The following is a 19,409-nucleotide window of genomic DNA, read 5'->3' on the forward strand; positions in this document are numbered from 1 at the left end:
TTCTGTTCAATCTCCTAAATTAAAGCCTTCAAACAGTAATTAGCCTACTAACAAAATAATTATTTCTCAAGTAAAAAAAATAAAATTATTTTAATACAAAAGAATTAAGACAGATTTCAGGACAAATTCTTATCAATGTTATAGCATTTCTGTATTTCGTCAGTGAGCAGCATTTACATCTGAACAATTCAGCTGTCATCTCCCAGTGACTGCTGACAACACCACGAAGGAAGGATATTAGGATGGAATTGTAAGTCTGAGTCCCACTGCAGCCTGCACAACTTCCAGCCAGGCTCAACTGCTTGTATGACTGAGCAACCAAGCTCTTCCAGAAGGCTGTGAAAACCGTTCCATGTACTCAAGAGGAAAAGTCAGCTTTTAGCTTTGCCCTTTTTTGCAGGAAGTCGTCCTGTTGCTTCGAGGTATTTGTTAATTATTTCTTCTTGAGTACTGGGCAAACATGGCTGATACTTACTGTATTCCATTGTATATTCACCTTTTCCCTGAAGAGTTGGAGAAAGAACAGTCAGAGTTAGGGTGCTAAGCAAGGAACCTTCCTTAGCTGTAGGCCATGCTCCAATCTGTGACCTTATGTGCACAACTAGCTTACAGTGAAGCACACCAACACTGTACTGAGGCACGTAGATGGAGACACAAAGATAAACAGGATCTGATCGTTGTTTGAGACAAGACTGTAAGGCTGTCTGCAGTAATAAAGCTCCATTGGAATGCTCAGAGAATACAGGTATTTGTGTATCATACAGGTAGAGCAGAAACTTTTAATTAACACACAAGAAAACAATCTCAACAGATTCAAATGTGTTCAATGAGCATCTAACTGAGGGTATATGTTAAAAAAGGAACTTAACATGAGCACTGCTGTCTGAAGTCTCACCTCCTTGCAGAAATCAGTAACTTAAGGAGCATGGCTACACTTTTCCAGACTCTGAGTGTAATACCTCTACTGATTATTCTACTGATTATCATAATACTCTGTATTATTTGCAACTTTGAATCTCTTCTCTCTCCAAAGTATGAGAGAATTTTTCGCCACATGAGGCCGGCAATAGCTATGTCAATTAAACACCAGTTAAAGTAACGATAATTAAAGTTATTTTCCTATTATCATTAACAGTATTGTGATTTGTAGCACTTTTACTGATGCATATACTATGCTAACAATGATGCAAATTAGCACATTTGATTTACATAAGTATCTTTAGCAAAAAGCACTGAGAATACTTACTTCTGTGCAAGACCGCAGCTCAGTGGCATATCCAAACATTTCATTCAGTGGCACCTAAAATCAAAGCACATCATTCTTATAAGATATTTCTTCGTCTATCAATGGATGTCACTCAATTAATCTCAATTATGATATAAAGAGTTGAAAAATCCCCCGTAACTCTCTGCATCAGTATTGCTGCACAGATTTCACTCTAAGGCAGCACAGCCAGCCTCAACAAAACCATGCTCCTTCCTCTGCCACCATATGGTCCTTAGGTTGAGAAGTTGGCTTCTCCAAAGCAGAACAGATTTATAACAGGTTTACTAATATTGCACAACGTGCTTCCACAGATGGAAAATTCAATTCATGCTTGTTCACCGAATAACTCGGCTAACACAACTGCAGCCAACCACACAAACAGCAAGAGTCAAAAGAAAAGAGAGAGGCACCAGGGAAGCACACACCTCTGCATACAGAGTGAAGTACCCTTCAGTGCCATCTTGCCCCGTGATGACTCCGTGACGGCGATTAATGCCAGCTATCACTGCTCCTTGGAACTCAGTGGGTGCCATCACCTCCACGGCCATCACGGGCTCAAGCAGACGCACAGCAGCACTTTCCATAGCTGGAGGAAAGAAGTTAATTAAATGTCCTCTTATGCAAGTCTACCTAAATCATAGACATTAAACAATTCTTAACTTGGCCTTGCAAGAAGCCTCCCAAAGCTGCCTCAGTGATGAGGCCAGGAGTGACAACTTAGACAACGTTTCCTATGACAACAAGAGTGAGCAGAAACATGAAGCTGTGTTTTGCAAGACTGCATAAATTAACCTCCAGCTACATTCACACACAGCTACAAAAGCAAAGGAACAAGCCTGGTTTCACTCAAGATAACCCTTTGCATAGCAAAGAACTGTTTTACAGTTAATGCTGAATGCTTCTTAAACAAACAAGGAAAACACTACTGACTATTTGGAGTTCCAGCTCCCCCAGCCTTTATTCCAGAGATGCAATACTGGCAGGCACACGGTTTGGCAAAATGGTTGTTCTGTTTTGTTGTTAAATATGGAAAGATGAAGCTGTTGGTGTCTCTTTACTCTGCTCTAGGAAAAAGGATTTCCTTCTGACAACCCTAAGATGAACCTGCCTTCTAGCATACCTTATTTGCTATGGAACCAGCCAGAATTCAAATGCACGTATAGATGCACCAGGTAATTGAAAGAAATGAGGACGTTACATTTTGCTCCAGCAATGAAGAAGGCAGTAGGAGCACACATTCAGACTGCTCTGCTTTATACCTTGCTTTAGGGCTCCTTCTCCTGCTCTGATGAAAGAGAATTCATTGGAGTCCACCATGTGATGTGCACCATCTTCTAAGACGAATCGGACTCCAGATATCTTGTGCCCTGACACTGGACCTTTTTCACATGCATCTCGGAATCCCTGTCAAACAACACTTAAAGATCAGCACGTTGCAGATTGAAATTAAGCTTTAAAAAAAACCCCAAACACCAAAATCCACCCAGAACCAAAAAAATCCCTTTCACAATTTCTAGCAGCAATCCCATAACAAGCCAATGGACTTTCCTGCTTGTTAGAAGATGGAAAAAAACCATAATGGAGTGGGGAAAACTTCTTACTCCAAAATGTTTGAAAACTTTTTACTGTCATTCCTTGGTACCTTAATTTAGTACTGCCTTAGAAGAGAAATCACACAACACACCAGAAAGCAAGAAAAAGGAATGTATTCAGGATTTTCTTCGTTAAGGGACTGTATAATCAAAAATTGAATGAATGCTTTAACTATTTGACTGAAGAGGAAGCCTTTTCTCAGGACACTCCCTCTCAGACCATCTTTTTTTTCCAAGACTCAGGAAAAATCAAATTTGATGAAGGAATGCAAAGCTCATGCTAAGATGGATACACAAACAAGTGAGAAATCATACAGTTACACAGAGGAAGCAAACATAAGTGGTAAAACAGACAGACTATTAGGTAACTCATACATCAAATGAAGTTGCAGTTTTTGATGCATCTGGTCTCAGAGAAATCACAAAGAAATATGTAATCATCAGGGATGAGAATTACATTGCTACAATTAAAAGCAGAAAATGGAAATCAAAAAGCAAGCTCATCAGAAGGAGGTTTGTTTCAGTGTCCAAAAGGAAAGCCTGCCTTTTTTTTTTTTACTGCAGCACTGCTATGGAAACAGAGTAAGCACACGTTACCAAAGAAAACAAACAGCAGGTTCTAAATTAAGTGGAAAAGCTAGGAATGTAAGATATTAAGCAAAAGCATGGAAATTTGATTCAGCTTCCTCTGAAGTAATGGGAAAAATCTCCTTGCCTGGGGCAAGACAGAAGTAAATGGTAACAGAATAGGAAGAAAAAACAAGAATCAGTATCTCTTGTATCACACACAAATTGCTTTGTACCTTTTCAACAGCGGGCACAAATTGCTTCGGAATATTTGTGCCAATGGTTCTGTCTTCAAATTCTATTTTTGTGTAGTCCTCAGGATCCAGGGGCTCGAGGACTCCTATAACCTTGCCATACTGCCCTGCTCCACCAGTCTGCTTCTTGTGCGTGTACTCAAAACTAAGAGCAAACAGACAAAACCCCACACGATGTTATTCATTACACCAACTATGCTCTATCCACGGCTTTAAAAGGAAAAAGCTCCCATTCTCCATTTTATTTCATCTGGCTGTTGTATAAATGACTGAAACAGCAGCTGAGAGCATTCAGACGTTCCAAGAATAACACAAATGTCCATGCTGCAAGCTGGAGCCTAAAGACAGCAATGACTTGGTCTCAGGAAACCATCACTCATGTACATGGTAAGCAACACCAGAATCATAGAACAGTCTGTGTTGGAAGGGATCCTTAGCAGCCATCAGTCCCACTCCATGCAGTGCACGGGGACACGCAGAGCCCCATCAGTGCAATCCTGACTGCCTTCAGGCTTGCTTGCTTGTGCAAGACCGGACATATTTCCACACGTGCCAACAGAGCACTGCGGTACAGCTCCTTCCCTCAGGAACAGGAGGAGGAGAGGGAGGCCGCAGCTCCGCTCCTCCCCAGCCCAACCCCAGCAGGCGGGAGCTGCCGCCCTGCTTCCTGCTGCCGGCACCCGGCCCACGGCCTTCCTGCGCCATGGCGGAGCTGCCGCCGGCCCACGGCCCTGCTAACCGAGCAGCAGCCCTGGCCGCGGCCTGCATCAGCCACCGCCACGGGAGCCCCGGGCACGGCTGGGTGCTGCGGGCCGTGCGTCGTGCCCACAGGGAGGTAAGGGTGCCTGCAGGTAAGGGGAAAGGCTGCGGAGGAGCACAGGGGCCCTGCGCTGCAGAACTGCTCCTGTTTCGCCTGTGAGCCCGTTAGTAGGTGGCTTACAGCACGGATAAGCTGGTTGTTTTGTTACAGTGGAAAAAAGGCATAGAACAACTCTTAATAAACCACAAAACGAAGTCAAGGTACAGAGCCCGAGGGAGTCCCTGCACACGGCATCAGACAGACTGCTCAGCAGGGCGTGTGGGCACAGAGCAAGGGGAAACGGCCTCAGGCTGAAAGGGGGCAGAGAGTGAGGTCAGACAGAAGGGAAAAGCCTCTCACAGGAGGTGCTGAGGCGCTGCACAGGGTGCCTCATGATGTGCAGCATGCCCTGCACTCAGAGCTTGTCGAGGCTGCATAAGGCCCTGTGCAAGCGGATGGAGCTGCGGTGTCCCTGAGCAGCGCAGATGCAGATGGCCTTCAAAGGTCCCTTCCAACTCTGACCCTGGGAGCCCACAGATGGCAATGAAGCGGTGTTGAATGCCAGACCAGAGCATACAAGGAGCTACTAACTAGGTGTCACTCCAGGCGCACAGCAAGCGAGCAATCTTTCAGCAGGAAGCAAGCAAAGAGAAGCTGAGCTCTATGCGTGACACCGAGTGATGCTGCTGGAGCCCATCTTACAATAATGACAGCCTTCTCCAGGATGCCAAGTAATTCAGCATTTTACAAAATAAATATTCTTATTGTTCTCCCTGCTTAGGATATTGATGGCATCGGGCACAAATACCACCTGGAATTCGTGTTAGAAGACATATTTGAGAAAGTGAGTTCAGATTCATTTTGTTAACACATTCTATGGGCAGAAGTTGACACTACTGATGTGTAACATGATAAGGATATTCCAACATCATTCAATTTCAAGTTGAAGTTATGTGAATCTATGACTCCAACTGAAGAACATAATAACACTCTGTGTCCCACACATGGAGTTTTAGATCTCTGCAAAAGCAAAAGTACCTTTAAAGTATATACAGAGGTGCTATGAATGTAACTTTGTTTTATACAATCACAAATCTCTATGGGCCATACAGAGGGAAAAAAATACATTGTAGAGATGTAAATTACCAATATTACACATCTATTTAATCAAATATTAACACGTTTAATTAACTCTGTAACAGGACAGTACTGTTAACTGCACTGCTGAGGTTCTTTATCATCTGGGCAACAAAAAGAATGCTCCAGATGTGCAATTTACAATTGAAGGAGAACTTAAGAACACAGACGAAGCAGATAACGCATTCTACAATCGAATCAAGAGCCTGAAAAAAGAGCTCGAAGCAGAGAACATACCAGGTACAAAGAAGGGACCTGGGCAAGAAAGAAGTGAGAGAACGCGTTCCGTGGCCAGAAGCAAAACTGAACTGAATTGGTGGAGGCCCATGATCTTATGGGAGACCACAGAATACGAGGCAGGACAGAGGGAGATCAGGCTGCTGGCCCTGCTCTGAATACTCACCTCTTCCCCTTCTCTTTGCTAAGTGATATGTCAGTCACAACACGGCCAAAACCATCCATCCGCTCTAAAATCCAGAAGTGACACACAATTTGTCCTCCAGCACTTTAACTGTCACTGTTGTGCTGCCTGTGACTGTTCCTGGTGCTGTACATTAGATACCCCAGTGAAGACTTTACAGAACACGTGTTAAGGGGAAGAAGTGGGAGGGGAAACGGACACAGGAGTGATATAGCAGCTATTCCAAGATGATAACACAAGGCTTGTGACACAGCAGGAACACCAGCCAGATCCCCCAAGTTTTAGCACCAGACCCAACGTACTACACTGTAAGATCCTATTAATGCCCGTGACTCGGTGGATCTCACTTAACACGTACTTGTTTTGTTTCTCAGACAGCTGTGGCAACGTGTCCCCAGAAATGCAGCCCATCAGAGCGCTTGCCTGGGCTGCCTCTGGCTATGTGATATGGCAGAACTCAACTGAGAACACCAACTATCAACTTGCCCAGATTAAACATGTGAAGCAAGTGGTGAGTTACCATCCATGCACTGCAAGGAAGATTCCCTAATATTCAGGAGCTAAACAATAGTGGCATTGTACCAACCTACAGCTGACAAAGTTCTTAAGCAAGAAATCTCATCTGTGTCTGAACTTCACAGCCTGGTTCATTTTAAAAGCAGTGCTTAAGGTTTCTGTACCACCCACCCCTTTCCTCTAGGGAGTCACAAATGCTTTCACTGACGGCCTGGGTGTTTATTTAGATCATTTCTTCTCCTCATAAATTTTACTTATAGAAACTGTCTCTTTGCAAGAGCAGTATTCGATGCTTAGTTAGAAAAATTGACTTTTCCACTTAGGGGTCATCCCTTTGATTACAGTTTTATATTGCTTTCCTGCCTTCCATTTATAACGCAGGCTGAGCTGACAGTATTCTTGCACCTGCATAACACATATTGGAATATTCTCTTTCATCTCTTGATTTACATCCTGATCTGGCAATCAGTCACCATAACACTGCTTGACATCTCCGCAATGCTCAAGTCTAGACAAATAGCAATGGCTGCCATCTCAACTTCAATAAAATACAATCTACACTGCTTTTTGTCTGCAGCATTCCACTTCCCATCCGTTTGGCAGTTCACCTCAAATGCTAACCAAGAAAGAAAATAATGATTCAATTCCAACTTTAACATGAACTTCTCTCACTTCATTCTTCCCAAACTTGCTCTTAGTAACGCTGGGTTTTATTCTGGGAGAAAGAAATATTTTAGCTGAAATATTTGTATCTCAGGATTGCTTTCTAATTTTTTTTTTAATGACTCATTAATTCATTTCTACAGAACTTCAGCGTTAGCTTCCTACCTGATCTTTAAAGTTCAGTCAATTACAGCAGTGCTTCTAGATTTACATCAGCTTTGTGAGTTTATGGTAAGGAAATTGAGTTCAGGAGAACACGTGGCCAGAGTGCAGGGGAACAGAACATGCAGGAAAAGGTACTTTCTATTGTCACTGATTTAGAGTGATTAGAAGTACTGTGTTTACCCTGAGCAGCTAAGCTCACGAATAAATGACCACCAAATCTCAATATTCAAACTAGCAATCAATAGCTGCCATCATCAACAGGCCTTGAAGGCTTTTGACCTGAAACAGGCAACTTGCTTCCAGGGAAATACTCAGTTTTAATTTCATAGAATTCTGTAGATTCTCTCAGTTCTCCTATTTGGAAAAAATACACCACGAATTAAGAGTAACTCCTAATGCAAAGGGGACTTCAACCTCAAGGAAATGGAGTGTGTAAGCCAGAAGGGAGAAAGAGGACCTGCTGTTTAGAAAACCCAACACATCAGAAATCTTCAGAAAGGACTTTCACTGCCCAGTGAACTGACTGGCTACTTTTAAGATGGGGAAAGTCCCAAGTTCAGCCTTTTTCATCTTCTCTTTCCAGAAAAGAACTGATGGATACCTGGAATTTGACTACATGATTCTACTTCACGAAAATGTGTCCAAGGTAAAAAAAAAAAATCCTCTTCCTAAAAAGGCTTTCCTAGGTTACACTGCCAGCTGTACGACTTGGAACTTGGACACAAAGCTGGGGGGTGTTCAAAGATCTGCTGCCTGGAGGTCAGCAACTGAAACGAGTGAGGTGAGGGCAATGATCACCCTGTGCCTCAGCAACATCTGCGCCTGTCCCTGCACAAGCAGGACACAGCAGCTCTCCAGTTTGCACCAAGAAAGTAATTTTCAGCTGATTTCCAGGCACTTCTTGTGAACAGCAGAGCTTCTGGATACTGGTCCCATTTACAGCTCTCTCCTCGTGGGAGACAGGGCCACCAAACTGATCAGCACAAAGGGAAGAAGCTGCAGTTGAGAACTGTTCAAAGAAAATACCTTCTCACATCTTAATGTTTTCACTTTCTACCCACAGGAGATTATCCCATGGCAAATGACAGTTCTCTGGCACCCGCAGCACGGCGTTGAAGTAACACAGAACAGCTGTCAGCCAAAGCATGCACTGGACTGATGGAGCATCCAAAATTGCAATGCAAGAGGCACAGATGGTGCCGTAACCATTTCAGGAGGGGCACATAAGGTGATTTGTGAACGCAGTGGATGTAGGAAGAATCATTGCTCAAAGAAACTTTGTTTCCTGCACGCAGTGCTTCAATCTGATAACTGACAGGCACTCCCTCTACCACGTAATCAAATCCTGCATCAAAACAGATCAACACAAACTCTGTTGCTAGAAGGAATACTCACTGCACAGGTGCGGAGATGTTCTCTCTGAAGGCAACTTTTGGCTTTCCCATGGTGCAAGGGCAACTATATTCTCTTTCCATTCGCTGCAGGAAAGAAAGTGGGATGAAATTTGGAGTTGTTGCTATACTTGAGCAATAACTGTATTACAGATCTTTTTGCAATGAGAAATGTGATAAAGGTTAACTGTTTTTTGGGGTTGTGGTTGGGCTGAATTGGGATTTTCTGGTGTTTTTGTTTTCTCTCCTTCAAGAAAACCCATGTAAAAATAAGGTGCTGTCATTCCACAGTCATTCTTGTATTGGGGTCGTAGCTTCAGATACAGGAAAACATCTCATTACCTCATTAAAGCTTAGGTTTTCCAAAACAAAAGCCATCTTTTCTTCATTCTTTCAATATTTCAAACGTACCTGTTTTATTAGACTAAAATGAAAAACCTCCAAAGGATTCTGTAAACTTGGTAACACCTGAGGCACCCAGGTAGAAAACCAGGTCTAAACAGTGCCATCAATTAGCCCCCTGCACACAGATTTCTGTACAGCAACTCAACAGAAAGGAGGAATTCTTGGTTGGCAAAAGTCAACAGCAGAGTCTATAGATTCTGCTTTCCAAATTACCTGGGAATAGATTTCTAAGTGCAGTTCTCCCATTCCAGAAACAATGGTCTCTTTGCTCTCCTCATCAAAGTGGACTCTAAAAGTGGGGTCTTCCCTTGTAAAGCGACTCAAGCCCTTGGAAAATTTATCGAAGTCATTCTGAAAATCAGTTACACACGCAGAGAAAACATTAATTCAACATCCAGAAGGCAACCAAGCCTCACGTTTTCCTGTCAGTTATTATTTCTACTCTCACGATTTTATTTTCTGAAGCAGTCACACATTTACAGCTGTATTTGTTTCTCCAGTTACTTCAAGTCCATGATAAATGCAGACCAAAGTCACACATCTCGTGTTTAGTTACCTACCACCACCTGACACATTGTTCAGGTAACACATGAATATGTTCTTAGGTCCTTCCAACAGAATACTTTAAAGCAACACTCACTTAGTCGATAGATATTGCATTTCACTGCAAACCAGTCCATAAAGGCAGCAGAAAAGGTAATTCAGTCAGAAAATGTTGGTCCACAGGCTCCTACCTTGTTGGAAGGCTTCATAGCCACTGAAATGACAGGATCAGGGACGTGTATTGATTCCTGCAGGTCATAAAGGAAGAGACCAAACAGTCAAGTTTTGCTCTACTTGTGACTTGTCCAAAAAACATCAGCCACAAGAATTCTGGCCCACAAACAGACGACTGCTGCTCTTATCACACTTGTATTTAATGCAGTGCCAGGGCACCAGAACTGTGTAATTCTCCCCAGGATTATTAGAGGGCTCTATGTAACATATGCCAACCATGATATTTCCAGTACCAACCCAGATGCAAGGTGATCTCTGGGTTTCACAGTACTCAGAAAAATCTGCTTCCCACCAGGTTTTGTAAACGTGTTCCTAAATAAAAGTGATCTATGCTAACATGTTCACAGATGCACAGTTCAGCAGTTCTGGGGTAACAACACCCCCTCAGTATCCAGTAGCCCACGGTCAGCAGATGATGCAGGAATGCTTCCAACAGTTTGCTAACACTAACCTTCTGCATTTGATGTCAAGTGTAGCAAATGAACGTGTATCTCTTACACAGTTCTACACATACAGGATTCCTGAGGTGTATCACAACAATTACCTGCACTTGTGTATATATATATCATAAAAAACATTACCTGGACAAAGTATTAAAAACTTTTACAACAAAATGAGGCACACGGAGGAGGAGGCACACTTACCATGGAAATGTCAGTGCTGGTTTTATCTGTGAACGTATCCCCACTGGCACAGTCAATTCCAAACAGTGCACATATGTCTCCTGCATAAACTTCATTTACATCCTTAAGAAAGGAAAGTGGACTATTTAGAGAACACCGAGAGACAACAGAGTACTGCAAACTACATTTGGTTTTAAGCAGAGATACAAATACTGGGTTTAAAGTTAAGCTCCTTATTCAAGGCAAATGCCCAAAAAGCATCCCTCAGCTCGAGGGCAAGGATGCAGAGCAAACAACAGAACGTTGTAGAGGCAGACCTGACCCAGCTGTAGAGCTCAGGAATTTTCAACAGGAAAGGGTGGAACTCGCAGCAGTTTGAGAACCAATTTTCAGTTTAAGAATAACATTCAACAATCACATGAAAGGAAACATCGCTGTATGTTTTACCAACCCTGTTTCCCCTCTCCCACAAGTACAGACTGTGGCCAGACACAGCCAGCTTGCTTTAGCTACCATCTCAAAGCCTTTTTAAACACTTCTTGGGCAAAGACTCTTTCGCTTCAGTGGGAATAATACACTGAGGATCATTTTCACTTCCTTTACAGTTCTGTTCAGTGCTACAGAAAATACACGTCAACAACAACAGCAGAAATGTGATACATCACATCATAGCTGGAAAGGAAGAAGGCAGTGCAGTGAGGTGACTCAAAATGCAAACCGTGTGCCCGGCTGCACCTCTCACTCACCTCCATGTTGTCTGAGTGCATACGGACAAGTCTTTGCACACGCACTCTCTTCCCAGTCCTCGTGTTATAAATGTAATCAGATTTCTTCAGCATCCCCTGATAAACTCGAATGTAAGTTAACTGCCCAAAACGGCCAGCCTGAAATCAAAGTCATCACAAGTGAGACAAAGTCCTCCTTGGAGTCAAGCCAGCTCCTGTTTGATGTATAATCTGAACTGACTGAGCAAATGACTGCCCTCAATTTATACACCACACATGTATGCAAAGCGTTGTTTAACATAGTGTCAGCTTTCACCTGGCTCTGGAAGTGAACTTGACACTTACTGGCAATTTTCCTTACTTCACCAATTTTACTACTCCTAAGCCTTCACGACAGAGGCATATATTAACTCCAATTGGGGCAGCCACTTCCCAAATGAAAATCTGAACCACCCCAACAGCTTTCAGAGGAAACGCTCTGCTTCTCTGCTGTTTTTGCTGCATTAGGCATTGGACAGCTTACCTCCAGCTTAAAAGCAAGGCCCACAAAAGGCTGCGAGGTGTCTCGAGCAGAGTTCAACAGGAACTTAGCTTTGTCCTCAGAATCTCTTTAAAACAAACACACACAGGGATGGACAGTGAGTTTATGTTACAAAGACAACATGCCAGTTTCCTCAAATCGTGAGTTGCCTTGGGAAGTGCTGAGGGCCCTCAGGTCTGTCATAGATACTTAGAAGATGCTCACACATGTAACCGACACGTGGTGAGAAAAAGATCTCAGGAAAACTGCAGCAGATCCCAAAAAGGAGATCTGAATTATGATATTTACCACTGGCACTTATCAGAAGTCTGTTATGAGTATAAACAGCTAGCCTCAAATGAAAAGCGAGCCTTCTCAGCATTAGAATGAAGTACAAAATTAAAATTGCATTGTGCAATTGGTAAATTACCACACGTTACTGAGTTTCCCGTTGCACAGCACACAATTCCAAGACCAAAGCACTTACCCTTGGTTAAGAATAGCATAGTTCTCCACCTCTGAAGGGTTTGGGAGGTATTCTAGGACAGCATCCAGCAATGGCTGCACTCCTTTGTTCTTTAAAGCACTTCCCACAAGCACTGGGGTAAAGGATTTCTTCAAAGTTGCTCTTCTGATTGCAAGCTGGAAAAATATCAGAGCATTACTATCCTGCAGCAGCTCCAGGAGTCCAAAGCTGCACCAGCCATGCAGTGTTTCAGAGGTTCTCATCTTTGCTGGCTGCAAAGGAGCTGCTCTCACAGCCTCCTGGACAAGCCCTCACACATGAGCCTCCCAGGACAATGTGCCCTTTCTAGGAACGTGGGACTTTCTGAAAGAGAAATGCAGCTATTTGAGGATGTTAAAGCTCAGTGCATCCATCGTGTTCTGATGAAGAGTGCTTTAACATCACACGAGAGGAACACAGTGACACTGATCTGCAGAGCTGCTGAGGTCGTGATGCCTTGGGAATCCTTCCAGGATGTCCCAGCAGGCTCAGCCTTGTGCCTGTTCAGTGCCTTTCACTCAAGCACCACATGACACTGCAGAGCACCAACAGCTGCCACAGTGATTATCACTGCTGCCTCCTGTGCAGGTGCAGAAAGGCAGGCTGAAGCCAACTGCTCCTAAAGCCAGGACACATTGCGACCTCGGCCTCGCCTCTCCCTGCCACTAGAGGACGCCACCTCCCCGTGTCGACCTACAGAGGCTCTCACTCCAACTGAAAGCAGCTCCGGGATAAAGCTAAAAGAAATGTATTCTCACCTAATCTGCGCGTTTAATTTAGAGTTTAGAAACTATCTTTACAATCAACAGAGAGCAATCTGGACTACCAGAGCCAAAGAAAAGAGACAAGGAAGAAAATAAAGTAAGATCTTTGACAGAGGGAATTGTTATAATGGAAGAATATTCTTCTTCAGTTTCAGGAGGTGTTTTTCCTCCAATTTGTTGGTTTAATGAGTTCATAAAAGTGCAGCATTATGGATGGCAGCAGATCAGGTCGTGTTTAGGCAGATGATCTGCAGGCAGCATCATGTGCTCGGGCTGTGACAGCCAGGAGCAACACTTAGCATCATTTCTGTCAAAAGACATTTTCACTGGAGACTTGGCTGCTCGCCACTGAAAGAAAATCCATCTTCAGGGACACATTAGTAAAAATTAACTCAGGGCTATAGCCATTATACCTGTAATTAATTTGCTTTCTGAAGTGGGAAGCAGGGGCACACTGAACAGACAAATTCATTTTTGCAACAGATTCTCCTCTCAGCCATCAAAAGTAGCCTGCTGCTGGAAGTCTCTCACCTCTCCCAGTGATCAGCATTCACTTCTCTTCTATTCCCTCTCCAGGTGGAAGAGAAATCCCTACAGGGCTCTGAAATTGTTCTTCTGTCTCTGCCTTTACCTAAGAGGGAAGGACTGCTTTGGTTTAGTAGGAGCTATTGGGAATAGGTGAACGGTTGGACTGGGTGATCTTTTAGGTCTTTTCCAACCTTGGTGATTCTATGATTCTATGATTCTATTCTATGATTCTACGAACAGCTCAGGCCTCATAAAACTGCATTTAGCTATTGGAATAGCTAAATGCTCAGTTATGTCAACAAGAGCCACAATTTTTTTTTCTATTTCTGAAAAAAGACAAAAAGAAACAAACAAAAGCCTTGTGCTTCCATGTCTCAAATTGGAATATATGCACTTGCAAACAAATAAAAAAAAAAAACAAACAAAAAACAACCAAACTCGAGGTCTGTAACAAATTTAGAAGTGATCAAAGTTCTGGGGCCCTGAAGATTCAAAGCAAACCTCAGGGGGAACTGCAATGCCCATCAGCTTTGAGCAGCTGCCAGAGCTCTATATCCCAACAGATAGAGTGTGCAGCTTCCAGGAAAGCAAGCAGTGCAGACCTTACCAGGAAAAGTGAGTGCCACACAAAGGCACCCACACATTGCTAAGGAGCCAAACACTCCTAAGAGGACTTCAACGTCAAGCTCTGCTTAGAGCATGAGCTGACTGATCACGTCTGCCTTGAGCCCAGCTGGCTGCACGCACAGAAATAGCTCCTGCATGCAACACTTAGGTCTCAGCTCGGCTTCACTCCCAACTGAAGGCCCAGCTGTGAGCAGAGAGAAGCACAAGCAGGTGGCAAGTGCCCTATGAGGCAAACTTCACCCCCAGCCCCCTTCTCCTCAATACCACTGCTCACAGAAACCAGCTTAAACTTCAACAGCAGCTCCTAAAAAATGCAGTCTGCCTGTAACAGATTCTTCAGACACTGTTTTGTTGCTTTTGTTTTGTTTTTTCCCCTCAGTTTTTGATTTATCACATTAAGCAACTGGTCCCCTGCGGCAGTTTCAGCCTTTGATGGATTTATTACTATTAACAGCAGACATCAGAAGATTAATTGCTCAAGTTAACTTCCAACAGTAGCAAGAGGTGTTGGCAAATAGCAAACCAGACCTCAGAAATACTTGCACCAGGCGTAAGGAATCCATATAGAACCACAGAATGGCACGGGGTGGAAGAGACCTCAAAAATTATCTAATTCCAACCCCTCCGCCATGGGTTGGCTGCCCCAAGTTGCTCAGTACCCCCTCCAGCTTGGCTCTGAGCACCTCCAGCTCTCTGAGCAGCCTGTGCCAGTGCCTCACAGCCCCGTACGGCCATAAAGCAACTAACAGGAGAAAAACAAATCAGCTGGAGTCATGCCTACAAAGCAGACAGCCCTCCCTCATGCTGCCAGCTGTCACAGCACAAAGCCCAACAGCTTGCTGTGTGTCAGCAGCTGCACACAGACTTGGCTTTTCACCTGCTGCACGGGGCTCAATGGTCAATGCCAGCTTGCAGAGCACTGCTGTGAGGTGAGTGTCCTCAGGCTACCTCGCTCTCGCAGCACCGTCTGTCTGTCCCAACTAAAGCTAACATCACAGTCATCTATCATCCTTGGAGGAGAGACTGCAATCCCATCCACTGACTTGATTTTCCAATCATAAACCAAATCTGAAATGAGTACCCAATGGGAACCACCTGTAGGAGGTGAACCATTCTACAGAACTCGAGCAAAGAAAAAGCACTTTCAGAAGAGAAAGAGTGGTGCTACATTAAGAAGAAATACATAAAGTTACCTTTATATCAGCAACTGTAGGGATCTTCTCTTCCAAAAACAGCTCCCCAAGGCGATCATCTGAATTAGCAACACATTCAATCAGTTCCGAGCGCCGTTCTGCAGCCTCAGCTCTAAACTCAGCTGGAATTTCATCGTAGCGAACCGTCTGGCTAAACACACAAACATAAGGGCTCTGAAGGAACAGCACACGGATCAGCCTCCCAGCCACCAGTCATTGTGATGACTGGCCTGACCAAGAAAAACTCACTGGTGATACGGATGTACAAAAAAGCATGCAAGAATATCAAATTGCTGTTTCTTATGCCTAGCAGGCAAGGGTTCTTCCTGCTCACGGTTGGAGTTTGTGAGGTTGCAGGGTAAGCTGTGCAGCTGCACCACGCTGTATCATCATCCCAGGAAGCTCAGGCCAAACGCAAGCTGTCAGGTCCCGCTGTGCAGCAGGTCTCCCAGCTCCCCGTGTGCTGAGGACTGCCACCACCCACCGCAGCCACAGAACCATTCCTGCTACAGCCACCACTCACTAAACCTGACTGCACCACCACTGTGCCAGAGAGACACACCTCAGCCCTACCACAAGCTGCATCCCTAACCTTCACAGCAGCAGGCTGCTTCATCTCTGAAGGGAAGCTATGGTTTCCCTTGGTGCCATTACCAATGCAAAGAGTAACTTCAGCAGAAGAAGCACACAAGTTTTAAACCTTACCCAAACGTGCCATCAAAATATATAGCTCTTTCTTCTATTAGATCTATAACTCCTTTAAAGTTTCCTTCCAGCCCCATTGGAATCTGGACAAAAGCTGCATTGTGTTTTAACTTGGACCTGAAAAATTGAGCAAACATTGATTAAGGAAAAAAAGTCATTTCCATACATGTGTCCCAGATGTTTTTTTAAGCAAGATCCTATTCTTATACAGCATCATACTTTGTTACGATGACAAATGCCTGCTTGCATTTTAACCTGAGTGACTGCCAGACTTCTATATTCCAACCGAGAGCGAGCAACTTCCATGGGAAATAAATGGCAGTGCAACCTACTTTCAGATCAATTACTTGATGGGAGTTCCTTCTCCCTTATTGACTATTATCATAGATGTCTCACGGATGAGATTAGGCACAGGAAGGTGGCACATACAGGTGGGGCTCCAGGTAGGTGAACCGGAAACTGCCAACCTCGAGTCGTGGCCCTGCTGTGAACTTCAGTGCATCTGCCACCAGCATCCAGGAAAAATCAAAAGGCTGGTTTTGAAGTGGCTCCACATACAGTTCCAGCATCAAAATCAAGAAGCCAACACTGAGACACTGTAAGTCTAGGCTGATGCTAACTATTGTTTCACTCCCTTTTTCTTAACAAAAGGGAGAGTCTTTGGAGTTCAGAGTAAGATTTAACCCAAAGTCATGCATTACCTCCCAAAACGCACCTACAAACTCCAAAAGAGAACATTTTTCAATATTATCAGCATTAATGTGCTACATGAACTGTTCAGAACTAGCTGACAGGTAAGTTGAAGTGATAAATACCTCATTTGTTGCACTGCTCTGGATGGACTGGAGCCCATCCTGTCCAGCTTATTGATGAATGTTAAAAACGGCACATTGTAACGTTTCATTTGCCTGTTCACAGTTATGGTCTGGCACTGAACTCCTCCCACAGCACAGAGAACCAGAATAGCTCCATCGAGAACCCTCAGAGATCTCTCCACTTCAATGGTGAAGTCCACGTGCCCTAAGTAACAATAAGAACACAAAAGTTATTCATAGATGATAAAGAATAACAAGTAATTGTTCCCTCGTGGCTGCAGGGGCAGTGCAATCAATCTCCAGCCATAAGGAACACACCACAGTGGCACAGCATCAGCCCCTCAGCAGCACAGTGAGGGCACCACGCTCCCCGTTCACACAAAGGAATGGCAGCCTCACAGCATCAGAGCTGCTGCTACCTGGCGTGTCTATGATGTTGATGTTGGTGTCCTTCCACATGGTGTACGTGGCCGCAGACTGGATGGTGATTCCACGCTGTCGTTCGAGCTCCATTGAATCCATGACAGCTCCAACTCCATCCTTACCTCTCACCTTAGCAAAAAAAAAAGAAAAAAACTTCAGTCCAAGAGAGTTTACTGCGAATCTGCTATGGGTGATGCTTCATCTGGTGAATATCATCTTTCTGGCAGCGATGAAAAGGAGACGTTAGAGAATCGCTTACAGCTCTTGAAATGCAAACAAACCTGATTTTTTTGTAGTGTCATTTACTCTGATGGTGGAACTAGATGGCCCTAGGGGCCTTTCCTAACCTTAACAGTTCTCTGATCCTATCCTTTAACGTCCTTTGCTCCCCCGAGAATCAGTCACAAAAGAGATCATCGACAATTGGCAGCCAATTATACTTTGCTGTGAACTCCATAAGCTAACGTACCTGGACTCAGAAATACAGCCCTGGATTCTCTCTGTTTCTCACAACTGCCTTCTGCTGAATCAGAAGCAGCTCACACCTCCTGCAGCATATTTACCAGAGACACGAGCACAGAACTAGGGGATGGAAGGGACCTCTGGGCATCCCCAGCCCAACCCTCTAATGCAGCATGAAAGCACACAGGTGGGTTCGTGTATCTGCACAGAAGGAGACCACGCCACCCCACGGTAAGGGAGCCCTTCCTCACACAGAAGGAGGTCCGGGGATCCCAGCGACGCCCACCTCGTGCATCTGCGCGATCCTGCCGGTGTAGAAGAGGACACGCTCGGTCAGCGTGGTCTTCCCCGAGTCGATGTGTGCCGAGATGCCGATGTTGCGGATCCGCTCGTTGGGAAGGACGGCCGAGGAGCAGCGCCGGCAGGCATTGAGGAGGAACTGAGCGGAGAAAGCCGGTTCGCTGCGGAGCCCCGCCTCTTCTGCCCTCCCCCAAGCCCGCCGCCCGGCCTTCCCCTTCTCTCGCTCCCCGTTCACACCGCGAAGTCCCTCCCGCCCACCTCAGCGAGCCCTCATGAGGCCCCGCAGGCAGGTTCCTCCCTCCCGGCCCGCCGTGCCCGAGTTGCCTTCACCCCGTGCCCCGCCGCCGCCCCACGCACGTCACCACCCGCTACCTGCCGCTACCTGCCGCCGCCCGCGGCCCCGCGCCGCCCGCACCGCCCGCAGCATGGCCGCTCCCTGCCGCCCCGCAAGGTCGGGACGCCGCTTCCGGGGTCACCGCGCATGCGGGGTCAGACCGGAAGTGAGCCCCGACCGGAAGTGGGGGTGCGCCGCGCCAACGCGGAGCTCGAAGAATGGGTTGGAATGAACGGAGCGCGGCTGTGATAGCGCTGCGCCGCAGCAGTGCTGTAAATAAAGGGAGGAGCGGCGGGTTTTACAAAGCACAACGCCCGCACTGCCGAACGCGCGGTCACAGCAACAAGGCAAGATCGTGTCAGACATCGACTGCACGGCACAGCTCTGCAAGGGGGAAAACGGATCTCCATGGTCAGCTGGGACAGACGCACCTGCTGGCTGCGTGTTGAAGGCTTCAGCTGAAACCTGCCCTTCTAAGAAGTCAGCACTGCCCGACTTCTTAGATTTGATAGATCAGATATTGCCACAATATCCAAACATCCCAACATAAACCAGGAGGTGGGTCTGATGCAGTTGTTCTGCAGTTATCCCTCATTTAGTGCCAAGTGAGAGCACATGAATAACAGCTGTTAGGTTACTCACTGCTGCTCATATCATGGAATCGTGGAATTGCTCAGGTTGGAAACGACCTTAAAGATCATCAAGTCCAACCACAACCTAACCATACGACCCCAACTCTAACAGCCCTCTGCTAAATCATGTCCCTGAGCACCACATCCAAACGGTTCTTAAACACATCTGGGGGCAGTGACTCAACCACCTCCCTGGGCAGCCCATTGCAGTGCTTACTCAACCCTTGCTATAAAGAAGTTTCTCCTGATATCCAACCTAAAGCTCCCCTCATACCTCTCTATGAAGCTGTATAACATTT

The 19,409-nt window shown here is 45.2% G+C and overlaps 2 protein-coding genes across 2 annotated transcripts; one reads left to right on the top strand and one right to left on the bottom strand.

The window, feature by feature from the left end:
- Positions 1-126: 126 nt before the first annotated feature.
- Positions 127-18,643, bottom strand: GFM1 (G elongation factor mitochondrial 1). The gene is made up of 18 exons (XM_052686596.1): positions 18,527-18,643; positions 18,131-18,283; positions 17,379-17,511; positions 16,960-17,164; positions 16,145-16,261; positions 15,440-15,590; positions 12,310-12,464; positions 11,826-11,910; positions 11,324-11,461; positions 10,599-10,700; positions 9,912-9,968; positions 9,391-9,528; positions 8,777-8,859; positions 3,663-3,825; positions 2,527-2,671; positions 1,693-1,853; positions 1,247-1,300; positions 127-503 (listed from the first exon to the last, which is right to left on the bottom strand). Exons 1-18 carry the CDS (start codon positions 18,569-18,571, stop codon positions 372-374), a joined length of 2,217 nt encoding a protein of 738 aa, XP_052542556.1. The 5' UTR covers positions 18,572-18,643; the 3' UTR covers positions 127-371.
- LXN (latexin) lies at positions 4,338-9,145 on the top strand. The gene is made up of 6 exons (XM_052686615.1): positions 4,338-4,515; positions 5,261-5,323; positions 5,682-5,856; positions 6,412-6,548; positions 7,965-8,027; positions 8,445-9,145. The coding sequence occupies exons 1-6, from the start codon at positions 4,384-4,386 to the stop codon at positions 8,538-8,540; spliced, it is 666 nt and encodes a 221-aa protein (XP_052542575.1). The 5' UTR covers positions 4,338-4,383; the 3' UTR covers positions 8,541-9,145.
- Positions 18,644-19,409: the final 766 nt, after the last annotated feature.

This window comes from Tympanuchus pallidicinctus, unplaced genomic scaffold (assembly GCF_026119805.1).
Source record: "Tympanuchus pallidicinctus isolate F22 unplaced genomic scaffold, pur_lepc_1.0 scaffold22, whole genome shotgun sequence".
NCBI classification, from domain to species: domain Eukaryota; kingdom Metazoa; phylum Chordata; class Aves; order Galliformes; family Phasianidae; genus Tympanuchus; species Tympanuchus pallidicinctus.

Coding starts and splice junctions, on each gene's coding strand:
- LXN (XM_052686615.1), top strand. CDS start 4,384: ATGGCGGAGCTGCCGCCGGCCCACGGCCCTGCTAACCGAGCAGCAGCC. Junction 5,324..5,681: donor TAGAAGACATATTTGAGAAA/GTGAGTTCAGAT, acceptor ACTCTGTAACAG/GACAGTACTGTTAACTGCAC. Junction 8,028..8,444: donor TTCACGAAAATGTGTCCAAG/GTAAAAAAAAAA, acceptor TTCTACCCACAG/GAGATTATCCCATGGCAAAT.
- GFM1 (XM_052686596.1), bottom strand. CDS start 18,571: ATGCTGCGGGCGGTGCGGGCGGCGCGGGGCCGCGGGCGGCGGCAG. Junction 12,465..15,439: donor CTACAGTTGCTGATATAAAG/GTAACTTTATGT, acceptor ATATTTTTCCAG/CTTGCAATCAGAAGAGCAAC. Junction 3,826..8,776: donor AACATCTCCGCACCTGTGCA/GTGAGTATTCCT, acceptor GTTTGCTCTTAG/TTTTGAGTACACGCACAAGA.